We start from the raw sequence: 21,156 nt of genomic DNA, 5'->3' as shown, positions 1-21,156 counted from the left end.
TTCTTGTTTGTTACTATAAAAATTATATATATTCAGAGACTAAGTGTTAGTCTAGGGATATTGGTATAACAAGACACTGGTCTAGTACTGCTTGGCGCCATGGTTAAGGCATGAAACCATATCTTACCTATATTCACCTGATTCATATCAAGATGTAGATCTCAAGTTTGGGGTGCACAAATTCATTTTTGGGAAAATTCTAAAATTGTTAAAAATGACTTATGATTTCTTTGCATCAACAAAAACATGTTGCTGGTAGAACAGCCAGGTGTGGCGAGTTGCATGTGTGAAATTGAAATTTCACTACACACGCTTGTTGATTACCTGGCTGTTCTACCAACAAAATAATGATTGTTTCTTAAACAACTTTTTTATTTGTGTGTCCAAAATTATGAGATAAATCATCAGAGTTGGTCTGTCAATTTCATGTGACTATGCAAAATTTCGCTTTGCTGCCATTATTAGATTTTGTGTTAGTGAGCAATTCATCATTCTCAAATGAAATCAAACAGACTGTAGTCTGTCTCACAGTACCCGAACCACGTTATTTCCCCTACTGCATAGCCCTCCCCGAATGAAGCAAGTCCTCAGGTTCCCAACTCACTGGGGCTCGTTTTCAATTTAAATGGGTTTATTTGTTACTAACAATATTATATATATTCAGATTAAGCATTAGTCTAATTTAACCCAGAAACCCACAAACACAGGTTTGGTGCTAACAGCTGAAATATAACAAAATATTGTATATGTTATAAAATATATGAGGAAAAAAAGGTAATAGTGTGTCTGTGATTATCCTGAACTAAACAACCCCACAACTATCACATGTTAGCTTTCAAACAAAATTCATTTCAAGTACCTTCTCATTTCTCTTAAACACATCATTCCAAAATTCTTTGAATTCCATTTCCTGATAATGCCATCCATTACCAAAACCTTTCATTAGATTAGTAATGACGTCAGAGTGTAACACTAGCCATATTGCCTAGGGTAGAGACATCTTTGTCATGACGATAACCAATGTTGCTATTGCTAACCTCATTTCATTTTCAACTAGTCTAGTCATATTTATAATTTGGCCAATAGACAAGTCCTGGATAATTAAAACCTGTTGAGGCACCACAGAAACAAGCCTGCCACCTGCTTTCTGTCTGCCAAATCTCAACACCTTTCCACCAATTGCAGGAACATATTTTTTAACTCTGTCAGTAGCACTGAGGCAACCTGGGAGATCAGCTGAGGTACCTCGAGGTCAGCTTTCACAGAGTATCAAGGGAAACCATCTCCCACCTGAAACAAGGCTATATGACTTGTTACACAGACGAAGGTCATAAGGTCGTGGTTTCTCAGCTGTGAATCTGTATGCAAAGGATATACCATTACCCTTCTGTCTGAGCTGCAACCTACAACTTCAAAGATTTGGGGGAAATCTTCTAAGCTTTTGCAGTGAGATATTTCTGTAAAGTGTAAGGTACTTGAAATATATTGTGTAAAGTTTTCACATGGATATTAAGATATTTCATGATCAGACCTTTCATACTGTTGTAAAACTAAGAGTGCCACCTCTGGGTTTGGTGGTATATACCCCAGGGAGCTGAGAATGAAATCTCACTGCACACTGTTCCAATGCCCTGAATAATAATTAAGCGTTTTGAGAAGTCCTTATGGTGTGGATTTGGTGCATAATAAATATGCACAGTGATTTGAGTCCAAAATGACACATACATTTGAGCATGGCAATCCAATGTTGAAAAGTTAAAATTTAGTCCCAAAATTAAATCTTATTTAAAAACATAAATGTAAAAAAGTACCCTCCCAGTGAAGCTCAGAACAATGTATTATTTCAGAGTCAGTCAAGACAGTCATTCCAGGCTTGAGTTGGAGTAATGTTTTTTATATATTCTCCTGGGTCCGGGAGACAGACTTCTGATGTCATTATCATGGCACATGTTAGGAACCTTTAGATAAACCTGTTGTAGATGGGGAGTTTTATTAAGAAAATAAACTCATGCCACGCGGGACCTATTATTTCTTGTTTCAACGCAGCAGCGTTTATCGTTGAGGATCAACACACACAAAATACATTTTGGGATGTTTTACAATAACATTGTATATGAAAGTGATATAAAGTAAACATCTTTGTTGTATAGCTTATTCAAAGATCGTACAAGGGAGTATCATTGCTGTGATCGTATTCTCGTGACCAGCCTTACGTAAGCCACTGAGTGAGTGAGTTTAGTTTTACGCCGCTTTTAGCATTATTCCAACAATAACATGGCGGGGGACATCAGAAATGGGCTTCACACATTGTACCCATGTGGGGAATCAAACTTGGGTCTTCGGTGTGATGAGCGAACGCTTTAACCACTAGGCTACCCCACTGCCCCTAAAGCCACTGGAGGCGACATCAGGGTATATTTATGTGTAAGAGTCTGGTGGTCTCAGGCTTCCATTAAAGTATATTGTTCAACTTGTCACTTAAAAAACAAACCTGTATACTATTTAATCTTTACATCATCTTCCCAAAGATTTACTTATGATGCTATTCACTATGTTGGAGACAAACACAAGATAGACATTTATCATCTCATTCCTCTTGTGAACCTTCAGAAAATCATTGTTTACCTGTAGTGGATGCATTGACCTAAAAAGAAAGGTCCTTTGACGATGGAATCGGTTGTTTCATGATCAGCGTTTCCGTCTCTTCTTCGAACACTGATTAGATTTCACTTTAATCCAAATTGCTTTTAGAAAATGAAAGATACTCATTCTCTTTGCTTGATTGAGGTTGTACAAAAAGTCTGTAATAGGATACTCACTTCAAAGCCATTAATGTTTACAGGGCTTGTATTAATGTGCACTTTAAGTTAGGTCCTTCCTCTCATTGTCTTGTTCTTCTTTGATACCTTGTGAGATTAATGTGAAACTGATGTTCTAATTGAAATGAAGCTTTCTGTCCATCATTTCCTTAATGGTTTTTGTCTTTGAATCATGTCCCCATGTTTAATCAGGAGAATAGGCACTTAAGGACAAATTCTGTGAGTACATGTTTCTTATATAAGCTTGTTTTCAAGAGCAATTGCTCAGAAAAAAAATATGTGTATAGACGTAAAATATACATATATTTTCTGGGCAATTTCTTTTGGTTCTACCCTCAAAAAAATGCTTTTCAGCTGCATGTACTGAAATTATGTGTTGCAGGTAAAAAACTGTTAGGTTCTGTGGTTGAAATTAACACCTATTGTATGTTATGAATGTGAAGGGCAGTGGGGTAGTCTAATGGTTCAAGCAAGTGGTGCCCTTGTCATGCCAAACACACAGGTTCCATTCCCTATTCCTTGCAATGTGTGAAGCCCATTTGTGGTATCCCCCATAGTGTCATTGCTGGAATATTGCTAAAAGCGGCATAAAACTAAACTCACTCACTCATGAATGTGACAAAGAACATATCCAGTCTCTAACAAAAACACGCACGCACGCACGCACGCACGCACGCACGCATGCACGCACCACACACACACACACACACACACACACACACACACACGCACACACACACACACACACACACACACACACACCGACTTCACCCTCTCCTCATTTCCATCTCCCAATTGGCCAGTCCTATTTAGGGCAGGTTGTAAGATGTTCAACACAGCTACGCCAAGGCCAAATATTTTACAGCTGCTGCTACAGGCAGATAAATGTTCTTTTCAGATCATGTCAAATTCCTGGAAGTCTTCTATCAAATTCAAAATCATCTGAAACATGCAGTATAGTCAAAAAACACATGAAATTATCCTCATTTATTGTTTTGTTGGCCGTGGCTCCAGTCCACAGACCATTAAACACATAAAAATTGTCGCCTAAGCTCTACAAAACGATCTAAGCTCGACGTTTATGATTCCAGAGAGGAATTATGTCAGTTTTATGTTTCCTGAAACTCCAATATCTGTCTGTTTGGGTTTTTGTTGGTGCCATGAGAACAAGATAATTTTAAATATTTTACTGATATTTCCCGAGTGTAATGTGAAAAAGGTACTTGATGCATATCTGTCATAATCTAAGTTGTGTTTGACGTAAAACCCAAGGCACTCAAGAATATAATGTACATGTATTATCTCAGGTCGTTATTGTAACGACTTGATGGAAATTTCATTTATTAAATTCATGAAGAATTTTGCTTTATATATTAAAGAAGATTTCTGGGGGGTTATGCAGATTTTATTTTTTGAATTAATGGACATTTTAGTTATTAGATTGATTCACGGTTTTCCCAGAACAGTCTTGATGTTAGCGTTATGTTGCACCAAGATAATAATAATAATAATAATCCATTTCTATAAAATCAGTAAAGTGCTCAGTGGCACTGTACAAATTTAAAAACATAGGAAGTAATGCACCACTTTTTAATAAGGTCTGATCTGTGTAAAGAGATCATTTGTTTGAATTTTGGGTTAAACTGTATGCTTAGCAACCTATGTAGTTGTAAGAATCCACTTTATGGATTGGATGGTTTGGACTCAGTAACTCTCACTTGCTGTTTTGATATCAATCACTGGATTGTTTGGTCCAGTTTTCATTAGTACAGCGGTGGTGGGGTAGCCTAGTGGTTAAAGCGTTTGCTCGTCACGCCGAAGACCTGGGTTCGGTTCCCCACACGTTTACAGTGTGTGAAGCCCATTTCTGGTGTCCCCCGCCATGATATTGCTGGAATATTGCTAAAAGCGGCTTGAAACCATACTCACTCACTCACTCACTCACTCACTCACTCACTCATTAGTACAGACATTATTCCAGACTGCTGTCTGAGTGATACATACATAAACTTTGAAAAAGAGTTGGTTTGTACAGAGCTTTTGTAATTAGAATTAAATCAGAGGAGGGACAAGATGATAGAAAGGACGAAAGGACAAAGATTTCACTGAAATCTCATGATGCTGATCGCTCTCATCAGGGTTCAGTGAGATGGTTGGGATTCATGTGAATGTTGCTTGTACATAGCAGTGGTTCACACTGCCCCACCCACACAAATGACAGATCGACTCTTTAAACAGTAAACAGGCTCCACCCTAAGGCCTCCGACAGGGGCAGCTGTATCCCTCCTTATCTAGAGGAGTTTTTCATGAGGGCGACGTTATCTAAGGTAAACCTAGAACAGTGTGAGTATTTAGATGGAGCGGATACAGATAACTCTATCCTCCGGGAGGGATAGGAAACATTTATCTCCGATCATCTTATATAGGCAATATTAGTTTGTCTCACAGTCCCTGAACCACATTATTTTCCCTAATGCCTAGCCCTCCCTGCAATGCTAAAGCCCTAAATGAAGCAGGTCTAGATTTCCCCAGGTTCTGAATCTCCCATCTGACTGGAGCTCCTTTTCAATTTAAAAGGGTTTATTTGTTACGATCAAAATTATATATATTCAGAGACTAAGGTCATATTAGACATGTCATTAGCTGAGTTGGCGTGTGAGGAACAGAAGATTTGGGGGAGGGGTAAGGTTTCTGTAGGTTTTGTACATGGAGGGATGAGGGCTTATTTATTGATCTGTGTATTTTGGTCAATGGTATTTGGTGTTTGGTGAATAATGTCTGGGATTTGGAGAGGCTTAGACGAACAGTATCTAAGGTTTGGTGAGGTTCTGGTGAAACATATCGTAAGTTGTGTGTTTTATAGTGTATAGTATCTCAGGTATGTGTCGCTGTATAAGAGTGAGTGAGTGAGTGATTTAGTTTAGTTTTACGCCGCACTCAGCAATATTCCAGCTATATGGTGGCGGTCTGAAAAAATAATCGAGTCTGGACCACACAATCCAGTGATCAACAGCATAAGTATCGATCTGTGCAACTGAGAACCGATGACGTCTGCCAGCCAACCAAATCAGCGAGCCGGACTGCCCAATCCCGTTAGTCGCCTCTTACGACAAGCATGGGTTACTGTATCGCTGTATAAGAAAAACGGTTGCAACTGGTATAAGGATGGTTTCAGATAGACAGAGGAGACAGTGAGTTGAACTGAGTTAGTTTTGATGATTGATACTTGTGTTGAAGATGCCTGGTAAGTAAATCACCAGCAAGAAAGGCTCCACACAATCAAAACTTCATCCAATAACCACAACTATGACCCTACCTGAAGAGGAAGAGAGTTTTTAGGGATGTCAATTTCTTTATCATGAGGAACACAACGTATACCTGAAAAGCTTCACAGATAAGTGGAAATTTTGTGACCTATTCTCGTTATATAGGTTAGTGGAAGAAGAACACTTCTGAAGAATCTGCCCCAGCAGCAGACAGGTTCTCACAGACTCCCTACAGTGTCTGTCTGGCTCTGCCCACCTGTTGAACTCTTCAGCCAGTAGCTGCAGTAAATCAGCAGTTGCCTCCCTTATGCTAGCCTCATTATGAGATGAGTCACTCTTCATGGTGGGAGGTGGGAATCTGCAATGGGGCAGAAGAGCATACTTACCAGTCACCTTGAGACTGGGATACGCTAACAAAAAAATTAAACGTTTTCACTGAAGTTGTATGTTTGAAGTGGCACCTGCCTTGAATTACAAGCATATCGCCCACTGATTCCAGCTTTGTTCCTCACCGTGGCCTCAACATGATGTATAAGCATAATTGTTTTGGCAAACTTGAGATAGTGAGATTCGTCAGTTGGTAGTTAAAAGATTTGGTTTGTGTGTTTTCACTGGATGCCTCAGCACATGCTAAGCACTGAATTACCTGAACGTCTTTAAGATGGATGTTTGGAATCAGCAATCAGTAAAGAGAGATTGCAGTGCAGCCCACAAATGTGTAATTGCTTTAAACTTGTGTAAGTAGAAATTCAAGAGGGTAGGAAAATCAAAGATAATGTTATTTGATATATTTGTACAATTATGAAGTGAAAATGATAATTCAGAACATCCAAGTGAGATGTATGGACTGTGGCCTAAGGACTGACTTTTTAGATTGCTGAAGATTATGAGTATCTGAGAACACTATTGCTAGCTAACCAGGTTAATTAAGCTGAAAACATATGATTTATTTGAAAACTAAATGTGTCTTATATATTCACTCATAAGAAAACAATTATGACAAATATAGGCAAAGAATCCTTTTCTTAACCATGGAGTCATCATTTTTTATACTTTTTTATCCTTGCTGTCTATTCAATAAGGAAACTAATCTTGGAATAAGTGTCCAAGATGAGTAAAATCCAAAGTTGTAATTTCCCACGCTTAGTAAAAGGGAGACAACTCTGGTGATACTAGCAGACAAATAATGCACAACGACAATACATAAAAAATCAATATTACCACTGTATTCACTGTTGTTTGTCTCTTTCCCTGTAACACAGGGGCAAATGGAGGTTGATAGGTTTAATGCTGCTTTGGACAGTTCTTGATCTATCTGGACTTGGTGAGTGAGTTTAGCTTTACGCCGCTTTTAAGAATATCACAGCGGGGGACACCAGAAATGGGCTTCACACATTGTACCCACATGGGGAATCGAACCCAGGTCTTTAGTATGACGAGCAACTGCTTCAACCTCTAGGTTACCCCACCGCCCCTATCTGGACCTGGACAGGGGACCTCAAGACATCACTGATATCACAGCTTTTCAGATTGGAGTGAGTGAGTGAGTTTAGTTTTACGTCGCACTCAGCAATATTCCAGCTATATGGCCACGGTCTGTACAAAATCGAGTCTGGACCACACAATCCAGTGATCAACAGCTTGAGCATCGATATGCGCAGTTGGGAACCGATGACATGTGTCAACCAAGTCAGCGAGCCTGACTACCCAATTATGTCAGTCGCCTCTTACGACAAGCATAGTCACCTTTTGTGGCAAGCATGGGTTGCTGAAGACCTATTCTACCCCGGATCTTCACGGGTCTTTTCAGATTGGAGTTAAGACTGGAATGAGAGTGTGAATTTAGTTTGATAATATTTCAGTCACATTGCAGTTTGTCCTCTTAGAAGGATGCAGGTGACAGACATTTATTGAGCATAAAAGCTTAAAATTGTGGCCCGAAAGAACCAGGAGTCAAACCCAGTAACAGGATTCTGGGACACAAAAGGGATGCAACTCTGCAACTCTGCAGGAATAGATGAACAGGCCTTAGATGATTTGAGAGAATGTAGTTAGGTGTTGGATTTGTGATAATTTCTTCTTGAAATATATATTTCATCTTATCTCAGAAAAATCATAACAACTGTCCTCTAACATACGAATAGAATTATCAAAGTCATCACGATAAGATTGTTTTGAAGAACGAACCAAAGTTATTGACCGAGATGTGAAAAAAAACATTGTTGCAGCCCCCAAATAGTTCCCCGGCCCCCATCTTTGTATCTGGTTTCAGAAGGTGTACTGACCATCAGGATGACACCAACGCTGTTTTGGGCAGATTGTTGCTAGATACTGACAGCTGAATTGATATATAGCACTATTTCATGTGTTTGTAATGACTGCGTCTAATTTGGGGATACAAAATGTACATAGATAACTGTGTTCCCTGGAATAGATTTGTACTTTCAAGATCAGCTGCAGCAGTCTGGTAATACATTGTCAACTGACACCAGTTGTGAGGGAACTGTGCTGCAGACAAGGTATAAATATAGTCTTCAGGAAATGATGGTTGGCCTAAATTAGAATTCCTGAATAATTTTGCTGATTGTGATTTGTTTTTGTGTAGGAATCTATTTTATCTATTTGTTTTTACGTAACTATCTATGATTACAAACATGATGGTCACATTGCCTAATGGCTTGTCAGATATGTTTTTTTTACCACAATCCAGAATGGTTATATTGAATTACTAACTAGAGGACATTAATGAAAAATATTTTATTAAATTCTGCAAGCTCTTCAATGTTGTATAGGCGGTGGTGTAGTCTAGTGGTTAAAGTGTTCGCTCGTCACGCCGAAGACACAGGTTCGATTCCCCACATGGGTACAATGTGTGAAGCCTATTTCTGGTGTCCCCCGCCGTGATGTTGCTGGAATATTGCTAAAAGCGGCGTAAAACCAAACTCAGTCAGTCAGTCAGTCAGGCAATATAGCTGGAATATTGCTAAAATGGAGTAAAACCATACTCACTCACTGCAAAGTACTGCTTTCTCTAGCTGTTTCACATTGTCCTATTGAAAAAGCCAGGACCAAGATTTTCAAGGCTCTCTTAACGCTAAGATAGTTGTAAGTTGATATTAATGTATGGTACTTATGACTATCTTAGTGCTAAGAGAACTTCGAAAATCTAGGCCCAGGGACACACAATCCAGTGGTTGATGTTGTGGTGGTGGTGGTGGTGGAATTGGATTTAACGTCGTGCTTGAGAATATTTCGCTCATATGACGACATGCATGCGTGTGTATATGTATGTGCGGCTGCTTGTACTAGCCCAGACTGAAGCTGGTTTTATAGTGCTAGCCCACTGAGATACCATGCCGTTGATGTTATGATGAACGTCATATACCAACATGATACAATGACAGCAATCAACCAAGTCACTAAGTCTGACGACCTCATATCACCAGGATATTTTCCTTGAGACTGATTCTAGACCAGAATATCACCAGTGTTGAAGAAAAGTTTCAGCAGTGTAAGGAGCCTCAGGTTAAGTTTTATCACGAGTGAAGTACAAATGATCAGGGATGCTTGGAGTTTTATCTTTCCCCTCAAAACTTGATCTTGGTTTCCTGCCTTACAGGAATTTTATGTTTGTGAAATGGTTTAGAATACTCAGTAAGCTGGGTCGATTCAATAAATCTGATTCATGTTAGGTAATGATAATGAACTCCCTGAACCAGTGCTAAATGATGAATGTGTATCTATCAATGATCTCTGTCTCACCTGTTATAAATGATTTCTAACCTACCTACATAACACCCAATCAACACAGGTGTGGCACAGGTGTGACACAGGTGTAAAAGACATGTCATCAGGGATTTATCTAAACAATTGTCACAGTGTTATGATTACGTAACAATTCCCAACTAGGAAATTCAGATTTCCATAAAACATGTTTGTTTCAGGTCAATTTTTTGTTTTGTGTCTTAAGAATTCCATACATAGAAATATTGTATTGGAGTGAAACATGTGGTTTCAGTGAGATTGTTTCCACATGTACTGTTATAATTTTACCTGAAATATGCATAAATGGCAAGATAAATAATTTTATTTGCTAAAAAAACGCGTCACAGAAGTATGCCATTTACTTATGAGAAAAAGAAAGTGAGTTCATTCATTTTACTCTTTTGGTGAAGATCACCTTGAAAATATGTCTGTCACAAAAATAGTTCTGATTTGTTTTACAGATGTTTTAGTTACTTAGGAAGTCATTTCAGTGCCTGTAAAGATCCTGGTTTACTCCGACGTCTATTTTTATTTCGGATGTTTATACCTCATGCTGCACACCCCCTCACATAGGTTTATGTTACGCATCTACGAAATCATTCAAGTCCTCTGCCAGAAATAATCTCATTCAGCTGCCAACACCAGGTGCCTTCTTTTCATAAAGGTTAGTAGTTGAGAGGAGGATAGTTTCTTGCAGACAAGAATGTCATTAGTTGTCAGGAAGCTGTTTCTTGTGCACTCATAAATGTTAAGACCCTTTTCTTTGACAGGTATGGGTGCTATGCTGAGGGTAGAATGAATTCTTCGAGAGACTAGCGCCAATCTTTCTGGCATTTTGTTGTAGGAATGACATCACTCTGCTTGTGGGTCACTCTGTCCTTGCGTCTGGGATCCTGTTTGGAATGGACATATGTTTTATGAAAATCTAAACAAATATCCAGTGAGGGAATTTCTTGTATATCATGTGATCTATTTGTATAAAGTATATCTTTCATAGAACAAGTATTCAAAAGCATGTGATTCCAATACTGTTTTGTTAATATTTGTATTTTCATCAAATATTTTTCATGAATTTTTTATTTGATGGGTACTATAATAAAAAAATTAAACTACAGAAATGAAATTTGAAAAAACATATATTTTTTTAGCTATTTAACATAACAATTTGAAAGTCATATCTAATATTGCCAATTTCAGTCAATCAAAATTGACATTTTTGGGGCACAACTGATTGAAGCATCCTTGAAAAGGTTTGATGTTCAGAATTAATCCATTGTTATGTTTATGCAACAAATGTTTCTAGACGTTGTCAACATATCGATTCCGGATCCTACTTTCCTCATGGCTACTATTGGTGAATATTTTTATATGACGTATGACGTGGGATGAAGGAAGGTGATAGCGTAGATAAGTGTCCGGTACTTACGTAGATAAAGAGTTGCTGAGGAGAGGTGTAGCATTCACAGAGCATGCCAGAGTTTCATCAAGATACCAGAACCTTCTACATATGTTTTCAACAGCATCCAAGATATACAACCAATGGCGTTTTACATTTGTAAATACTGCTTTGTCATTTCTGAGAAAACGAGGATGAGAAGAATTGTATCAGAGTTATTTTGGGGGCAGATGTTTGAGATTAAGGTTTGATTTGTTTAATGGGTTTTAAGACATTTTACTGTTATAGTTCTAATAACACTCATTTTGAGAGAACCATAATATTTGAAAATAATTTTATCAGGTTTCTTATTTAGCCCCATAAAATCTACAAAAAATTAGGAAACAGTCACAAGACCTATGCATATATATCACTATGTTCCATGTTATTCTTGATCTGTTGTTGGGGAAATACTATCTATTACTCTGGTATTGTGAGAACATAATCTCTACTTGAAACCACAGGCTAAATCATCCGATGCGTATCTTTGTGCAAAACATGCACAGGAAAACAAGGGTTTTACCCATATTTGCGTCAGAAATATTAATTATTCATCATTAGATTACATCTGACCAATCGAGCTAGGTAAACAGCCGCGCAGATGGAACCAAGACCAATTTGAGTTCAATATTCACACGTCCAATCAGCAAGTGAAAATTCCTGGAGTGCTTGCCATACTCTTGATACCAAAGGCCCCAGTTAACGCTTCATTAAGTTTCAAGGCAAACACTGCCATCAGAGGTGTCTGTTTTCTCCAGGCAAGTAGAGAGGGCCTCTGACGTCAGTGCCGTCTATCACATTTCGAAGCAAAGCATCGGCATTGACGTTGGTGTCCGTGCTGGAAATCAGAGCAGGAAAACAGTCGATGGAGGGAAGCCCCCAAGATCCAGTCAAAATAACAAGATGTAAATATGTCGTGGATGAGAGGGAATTTATAGGTTTATAGGTTGTCCAGATGCTGACGGAATCACATATATTTATATGGTGTTTGTAATAAAGTTTGAGGTTGTAATTAGAAATTCTTGTTAGATAGAATCAAGATTATTCTCTGAATTTATCTGGTTCCCAGACACTATGGAATTTTGGGATTTGAAAATGGGAGTTTTGAAGGAAATGTTTATCTGAATTGTTTTTTCAAAATGTTGTTATAAGAATATGATTAATTGTGTTGGGCAGAAGAGTCTATTTTGATTCACTATGATAAGTTGAAAATTCCTATTGATAGCACTGATGCAGAAAAATGAATAGCTGAAAATCATTTTGTTTCTTGAGCGAATATCTTTTGCCAAAACATCTAATTTTTATCATATTGTTTGGTCTGACTTCCAGAAGTAACGTGATTATTTGTGATTAATATTGCTGTCCTGATCAGGTTTCCATTAACAAATTTTATGAAGATATGAAAGTTAATTCTTATGAGTTATGATATATTACTTAACTTTTGATATATATATCTATATTGTGGTATATATATAAAATATCCTTATCAAAGGAGAGTAGTATTGTTTTCCACCATTTTATGGTGAGAAGTGACTATAAGATCAGTTGTTCAGTCTTAGTTGATTTTGTGTCATTTTACACTCTTTAGATATGCTCATTCATTGGATTGACGAAATTGACCCGTCCAGACTCAATTATTTACTAGCTGTTGTGATGTGATAATTATGGAATATCGCTGACTACAGCAAAAAAATACTATCTTTGCAATGTTAATAATAACCCTGATATTCGTGACAAGATACAGACGAGCAAGTGATGCTGTTGCATCAAAAATATTATTGTCAGTGTGACAGGTAAAGCGGCTACTGTGAGCCAAACCCATTTCAATAAGACTTGTTGATAACACATTCCTCATGATTGTCCCCACCAGCTATTTGTGTACATGAAATTCAGCCACGTTGTAGAGTTTTATGGCAATGGATGACAGCGCAAAGTGATGGAAGTGACCATTAAAAACTCTCCTGCTATCATCCAGTTCATTCGGTGCATACCGTATATATAAATTGTGTGAAGTTAATGCAACATTCCCATCAATTAGACATCAGGTGTTACAAGCAGGATGTACCAAGGGACAAAGCTTTTCATGTCCATGAAGGTGGGATTAACTGTGGCAGCCCATGAGTCATATCACACACCTGAATGATACGACTGAATAACTTGACCACGGCCAAACCAATCCTGATGCTCAGAAAATCAGTCAATACCTGAACAACCAATCAGATTCAGTTAAACAGTGTAGCTCTGCACCCAGTTGCATCATCGCAGCCATGCGATATTGTGTGCTCATTGATTACACGACGCTGGTGTGTGTTTCATGATGTGGGTATATATAGCTGGGCCGGCGTCATCGGCTCTTCAGTTCTAGAGAGATCATTAGAGGAGGAGGTGCTATCAGAGAGCACTCTCGCTGCCAAGTCTATTCTAGTTAACGCCGCAGTCCATTGCTAGAGTTCCAGGCCTCTTAGTGTCGGTGCCAGAAGTTGTTATTTGGTGGATCTGTTTGAAGGACATCTATGCCAACAATGGTTTGTACTAGACCTGTATTATTCATTCAAATATTCGATGAATTGAATTTTTGAGAGAACTAGTATGTTTTTTATCAGAGTGTGATACTCAAAATGGAATTTATCTAAGTCTAGAAGGCATTGTCATTGGACTATAAGTGGGATTGTTTGTGATATATTGCTCTTTTACTTTACAAGAATTACTGAAATTTTCCCCTGATATTAAAACATAAGGTATTCATGAATAAATATTAGTTACTATATCTTTGTCAAATATAGCATTTGCCTCATAGTGTAGCCGTTGTATCCCAAGTTTGTATATATTTTGGCTGTAGTATTTTATGTTTCCATAGAAGTTCTGAGGTTGTTATACTTTGGATCAAACTTAGTTTGTTAAAGATTTGTGAAGATTCCCTCCATGACTTACTTGTAGATTCCAATTTCACAAATATGCTTCATAGGTACACTAAATTATCATGATATTGTCACTGGTTGAAAGGCTCTGAAATGTTTTTGTCAAGAAATTATAATTTTTCTTATTTTTTTATCTATGATTTAATATTGAATAGGTCATATTTGACATATTACTTTAAAAAACTATTTTCCTATTTATGTGTGTCCAGTGTTTATTATATGAATGAATCTTTTTCATGTTTTTTAAACAAACAGGGGTTACAGGTGGAAATAGTTCTTGGTATCAAATTAAATGTATTTCTTTAACCATTATGCTTCAAAATATTCTTTTCAGATGTCATTTCTAGCTTACAGTGGCTTAGTGTAAAGAGTGAGTGAGTGAGTTTAGTTTTACGCCACACAGAGCAATATTCCAGCTATATTTGTGGCAGACTGTAAATAATTGAGTCTGGACCAGACAATCCAGGGATCAACAGCATGAGCATCAATCTACGCAATTGGGATATGATGACGTGTGTCAACCAAGTCAGCAAATCTGACCGCCCGATCCCATTTGTCGCCTCTTACGACAAGCATATGTTACTGAAGACCAATTCTATCCCGGATCTTCACAAGTGCTTAGTGTAAAGAACTCTCTGAGCTTGAGTGTGATTTCTTTAGACTGTATTTATTTATGTTTTGTTTCAGGGGGTTCATTTAGAGGAACCATCATCGCCCTTACAACAACAGTGGTCAACATCTGATCTGGATGAATTTGTACGTCAGTTGACCAACCCCAAGCACCATATATCCAAAGTGTCATCAGCATCACCAATGTCACCAACATCAACATCACCGTCATGTGCAACATCGCCTCGACAGAGCAGTGTGGACAGACCTCAAACATCAGACATTTGCACAGACTTTCAAGCTAAGTGCACAGTTAGACGAGCTTGTGTTACTCGGGGCAAGTCCGATGACGTCACAACATCCCAGTCCAGGTTCAAACTGGGAAGATTACGAAGAACAAGACAGCGAAGTTCAGAAGGGGACAGTGTTGAAACTGTAGAAGCCTCAAACAGCTCTGTAGGGGACGATGGAATCTATGACGTGTCCGAATCCATCCCGCTCAAATCCCCTCCGTACCACGTAGAGCATCATGTGACATTTACATGTGACACATCCCCAGATGGGTCAGACACAGAACACACAACACATAAACCTCAAGAGGAGGTTACTCCATGCAAAAAAGACTCTAAAAGAAGGCGATTCCGCAAAATGCTGACGCGACCTCTACGACGTAGTCACAGCGCAGGATGTGCAAAGGACATACCTGCTCATGCTTTATTTCTACAACACCAAGGGGACACTGAAATAGAATCGGTAAGTAAATGTTGTCCCTTTTAAGGCTGATTCTTATGGTATCTTCATCTGCACTGCAAGTCACTTTGCAAAGTTGCATCACTTTTACCCTGACCATGGTCAAACTTGACTGTGAACATTGGCTTATCAGAACCATGACTTTGCTCATAGGTTTAACCAAATTGGTAACTATAGTGGGCTAGCATAATCAAGAGTGAGTGAGTTTATTTTTACGCCGCTTTTAGCATTATTCCAGCAATATCACGGCGGGGGACACCAGAAATGGGCTTCACACATTGTACCCATGTGGGGAATGGAACCCGGTCTTCAGCATGACAAGCTAACACATTAACCACTAGGCTACCCTACTGCCCCATAATCAAGAGCCTTCCTAATACATGTAGCAGTCGCCATCAAATTACTGAAATACTGTTCAGGGGGCATAATTTTCTCACTGTTCATTTTTATAAGACTTAATCATACCTCTGTATAAAAAAACCCCAACTTTTAGCACTGGAGAACCTGATATTTGAATTTCTATTTGCATCAAAATAGTTATCAAGATAGACATGGAAGCCATTTCACTCATTTACATTCAACAGACTTCAAGACACAATCAATATTCAAAAGAGAAAAAAAAATGTTGCAATAATTATTCTGAGTAAACGAAAGAAAAATACTTTTACATTTCAACATTTACAGTTAATTTTGAGAAGAACTTGTTGGTATTTTCAGCTTAATTTTATTTACATTTGCACTTGAGTTTGAGGTATTATCTTTTTCGTGATCTGAACTGGAATTTGAGAAAGATCAGATACATAGTATAGTCGGTCTTGCCGCCATATCTAGAGTGGCGGGGATGTGTAGCTGGTTGTAATATGGTTCAGGGGATAGTAGGCAGGCTAAAAATAGCTGTAGGAAATAAGCAGATGAGGACGACGTTGTGACGAATATAGCCGAGGAATGACGTGGGTGTTGAACCCTAGGTCTCTGTATTGATCAAACCCTGGGAGTAATGTCGATTTTCCCATTGCGTCCTCAAACACGCCACAAGACATTGGCAGTATTGATTAGAGCTATGCCAGTATCTCAGTCGAGTTCATCAGAGCAGTTAGTCAGTCCAGCTCTCTAAGTAGACTGCACCAATATTTCATGGTGTCTGACATCTGGAGATGTTGCTATTTCAAAGTGTTCATCTACCGTCTTCTTCAGCTCTACGGTGCAGCCATTGTTCTCTGTGAGTTGTTTCGGATTCTGTGCAACGTCATTAATTATCGCAGATATTTCTTATTCAGCTAAACCTATATAAATCTGCTAAGAAATGTTTCTTTCATGCTTGTGTTAATATTGGATTAAATGGTTACTTTAAACAAACACTCAAACTAGGTCTAAGAGGAGGGAATTTTCTACAGATGATGGTAAGGCATATATTTACATATTTTGAGTCACATGGATGGTGGTCAATATTGGACTGCCACGTGAATTTTCCACACACTGAAACACGTGAATTAACAGGTTCCTGTAGGAATGGTTATCGCTTCTCCAGACTAACAATAGAGGACAAATCAGGAGTTAAAGAGTTTTGGCAAAAAGGTCATGTTTTGAGGGAAAGAAATTGCTTTCAAGAATTCCTGCGTGGGTTGAGGCTTAGCCACTGATGGATGAAGCCGTGCAGTAAAGATACTTTCCCTCAACAAATTTCCAAGCATTATGCATGGTGGTTCTTTGTGAAATGGCTTCAGCATGTAATTTCTTGATCTTAAGGCAAGTGTTTTTGTGTAGAATTTCCCATGTGGGTTCCGGGTGTGTAATTTGTTTTAGGTTAGTGGAATTGTGTATTTGATAGCCTACTGTGCTCTTCCAACATTCTCCAAGGGCAATGGTCATCAGTGTAAATCATGATTTCTAGGTTGTAAAAACATCATGTCCCCTAAAGACGTGTTTAGACAGTGACCTTATCAAGACTTATTTAAGTGATAATTACGTATGTGTTGGCGAAGACGTCACAATGGAAGCTATTTCCAGTAGGTGACATCACGACATCTCAGGGCTTGTCTTATAAGAAACATGTTTATTGCAGATTGAGAGTCGAAGACTGAAGCTTGTGAGCAGTGAGTCGACTGAGTGTGAGACAGGTAGACGCCCTCCACGCCCAATACACAAGACATCTTCAGCTGATGCTGCGATGATGGCGTCAGACGACATCCCATCATTCAGCAACCAGGCGAAGACAAAGTCTCGAGGACTGTAAGTAACATTTTTGAACAAAATTACTGTGTTGGAAATATGTTAGGCAAGATTTCTTTTATTAATGGATCTAAAGATTTTCTGACTGTAAAATTCAGGAAAGTAGAAGAAAAACATGTTTGCAATTGAGATGGCTATTCATTACCCCCACGTCTGAAAAAAACATTCAGCAATAAAATATGTCACAAACTGCTTTCAGGCTCGTCCTGGCACAAGATTATAGGCTCAGCATGACAGCATGTTTAAATAATTGTGCAGGATCAGGGTTTTCGTGATTTTGAATTACAAATTATAAATTAGATCTTTTGCTAATACTTACTGACATGTTTGCACAAAAGGCAACAGAAGACCAATAGATCAATATTGTGTCAATAAAGCTCATTTATAGATGTAGTTTTCTTGTAATTGATTACATGGTTGTTTATTTGCAGAGCAAAGAACATGAAAAAAGAAGCTTCAGTTCCTGCGTCGAAGACACACAGACACATCCCTGGGTGACCCTCCGAACAGAGAACGGCAAGATCTGTCACATCAACCAGGAGGATGTCCAGCAATGGAGCAAGTCCTTCGAGGCTCTCCTCACAGACAGACGTGAGTAACCTTACCCACATCAAATTAGATGTTCCGATTCCTGAAGGATGTTTTAACATTACTGATGCAAATGAATTTTGGTTCAAGTCTCAGATGACGGTTGATGGTGTCTTGGCTTTGAATTGAAATGTATAAATTTTCATGAGGAATAAAGAAATATGTTGTCAGTAAATCAGCTCTGAATATAAGATTGAATAAATATTTATTAGGTTGTTCTTCATCTGTTCCTGTTCCTGTTCCAGATGGGCTTGAGTTGTTTAAAGGTTTCCTCAAGTCAGAGTTCAGTGAGGAGAATATTGAGTTCTGGATCGCCTGTGAGCAGTTCAAGACGACCAAGTCCAGCAAACTTAGCTCAGTTGCCAACAAGATCTACACAGACTTTGTGGCCGTGCAAGCACCACGGGAGGTGAGTTTCGCTTGTATTTAGTGAACCTGTAGTTGGTGTGGGAGTTTCAGAAGGTCGAACATCTTATGTTGACTTGAAACTTAATGTTTTTGCCATGTGAGTGTGAGTGAGTTTAGTTTTATGCGGCTTTTAGCAATATTCCAGCAATATCACAGCGGGAGACACCAGAAATGGGCTTCACACATTGTACCCATGTTGGGACTCGAACCCATGTGACGAGTGAACACTTCAACCACTAGGCTACCCTACCGCCCTGTTTTTGGCACTATAATTACATTATCTATTGCCATCTGTTGATTGCAGTAGTTAGCAGTCTACTGATTATTGCTTGGCTTTCACAGCCTATTTGACATCCTCAATGACAGTAATGGGGAGTATCTCACTTGAGTGTGTTCAGGTAATTAACATTAGCAGATAAAGGTAGAGCTCGCTCAAGCAATATATCATTGGAGCAAGCCAGTTTTGAATGATTTTCTATTTTGTATTGACTTTTAACAGTCCAGTGTTGACATTTTACTTACGTTTCTTCTTATCTCTGGCAGATCAATCTCGACTCCAAGACCCGAGTGAAGACCCTAGGGAATCTCAGTCAGGTGACTCGACAGACGTTTGAGGATGCTCAGCGGAGAGTCCAGGCACTCATGGAGAAAGATTCCTACCCTCGCTTCCTACAGTCGGAGCTATACCAACGCCTTCTCGTAACACCCCAGAAATCTTGAACTCTCTCCCGGTGAAAGAGACTTGATGCAAACATTCGAAAGACTTGCAATTCTGTGACATGGAAATAGACACTGTTTGAATCTGTGATTTGCAAATAATTTCTTTTGCAAACTGTTGAAATATGGCGCTGAGAAATGACAGACCTATTTGCGCAAATGTCAACACCTTTTCCAATTGTGAAGATAGCAGATGTTGAACAAGGATGTGGGAACCGAATGCTACTTCCACAATGGAGGACTGTGGGGACAAGACAAGAAACGAAGAGGGGTAAAAGCTTATTGCCTTAAAGGCAATAAGCTAGGGTGGGTTGGCCGGGTGGTTATTAGTGCTCACAATGTTTCCATATACACTGAGAAATACAATGTATATCCTATTTTACCACTCATCGTATATCAGTGCACACTGACACTCTATCACCGGAATCTTACAGAGGCTGTATGCGTACTCCAAATCAACCACTGTATGATGAAGACACTGCATCATCTCCAAACATCCCTCACATTGTGTACAGCTTTTTGTTCATATTTTTGTTTTCTCAATAATCAGGGTTTGTTTTAAAACTGTTTTTTGCTAATGACAACGATATACTTGCAACCGATATTAGTATGGTTCAAATCAATTAGATCAAGAAAATATTATTTAAATGAATTCTGTCTTGGATTCTTTATATGACAGATTTTCAATTAATTGTTTGAATATTTTAAGCAATAGTTGTTATATGTCTGGACAAAAGGTGAAAAAAGGTACTTTGTTTATGAAATAGTAATATTCAAGTAGATATGTTTTGGCAGGGTCGGAACATCTGCAATCTCAATATGCTACACTCGTTATGCAAACGTGTTTTTGTTATTCAACTTTTTAACTGTTGTTGATAAGTTTGGTGTTGATTTTTTCCCTGGACTGGAATCTGGGGTGCAAGTTGCATAAAGTTGAATGTTGTGGTTATCATAAACAAAACTTGATAGTGCATAATTTCACTACTGTAAACTCATTTGCAAACATTCTCACTTTATATACCACATTTGTTTATAGTCAATGGAAAAAAGAAAATGAAAAAATATAAAAATACATTTTTATTGTATTGTATGATGTTGAATGAGAAGTTGTGTACTTTGTGCTTTTTACATGGATCCACTGTCCAAAGAAATAAAAGTTATTATTATTGCTATTTATTGTCCTAGTCATCTGTTTATGTGAAGTTTGACTACAACTGTATAATGAGTAGGGTTTAACGTTGTTTTTGACAATATTCCAGTTGTATGACCGTGTGTTGGCTTAATCATGTTGAAGTGAGTGAGTGAGTATGGTTTTACGCCACTTTTAGCAATATTCCAGCAATATCATGGCAGGGACACCAGAAATGGGCTTCACACAATGAAGCCATCACGGCAGGGACACCAGAAATGGGCTTCACACATTGTAGCCATGTCGGAATTGAACCCAGGTCTTCGGCGTAACAAGCGACCGCTTTAACCACTAGACTACCCCACTGCCCCCTATGTTGCAGGAAATCTTGTAGTGATTCTTAGAGGTTTACCACTTGGCCAAATGGTGAGGATGAGGATGGTGCAGACAAACCTAGAAACATTATAACGATGAACTGGGATTGAAACACACGATCATAGGTTTTAGTATGAGTGTGACAAAC

General features: G+C 38.5%; 1 protein-coding gene across 1 annotated transcript in view; it reads left to right on the top strand.

Annotated features, from left to right (window-relative positions):
* LOC124284213 overlaps positions 1–20,676 on the top strand; it is a 179,589-nt gene extending 158,913 nt beyond the window's left edge. Inside the window, 7 exon segments of the mRNA XM_046720276.1 lie at positions 14,891–15,565; positions 17,625–17,791; positions 18,223–18,235; positions 18,237–18,335; positions 18,337–18,382; positions 18,625–18,788; positions 19,331–20,676. Coding sequence (XP_046576232.1) covers positions 14,891–15,565; positions 17,625–17,791; positions 18,223–18,235; positions 18,237–18,335; positions 18,337–18,382; positions 18,625–18,788; positions 19,331–19,507 — 1,341 coding nt within the window. The 3' untranslated portion in view covers positions 19,508–20,676.
* Positions 20,677–21,156: the final 480 nt, after the last annotated feature.

The sequence above is a fragment of the Haliotis rubra genome, unplaced genomic scaffold, assembly GCF_003918875.1.
Source record: "Haliotis rubra isolate DU_JTF1 unplaced genomic scaffold, ASM391887v1 Scf330, whole genome shotgun sequence".
NCBI classification, from domain to species: Eukaryota; Metazoa; Mollusca; class Gastropoda; order Lepetellida; family Haliotidae; genus Haliotis; species Haliotis rubra.
Note: the sequence above shows the minus strand (reverse complement) of the source record. Positions and strands in the feature narration are given on the sequence as shown.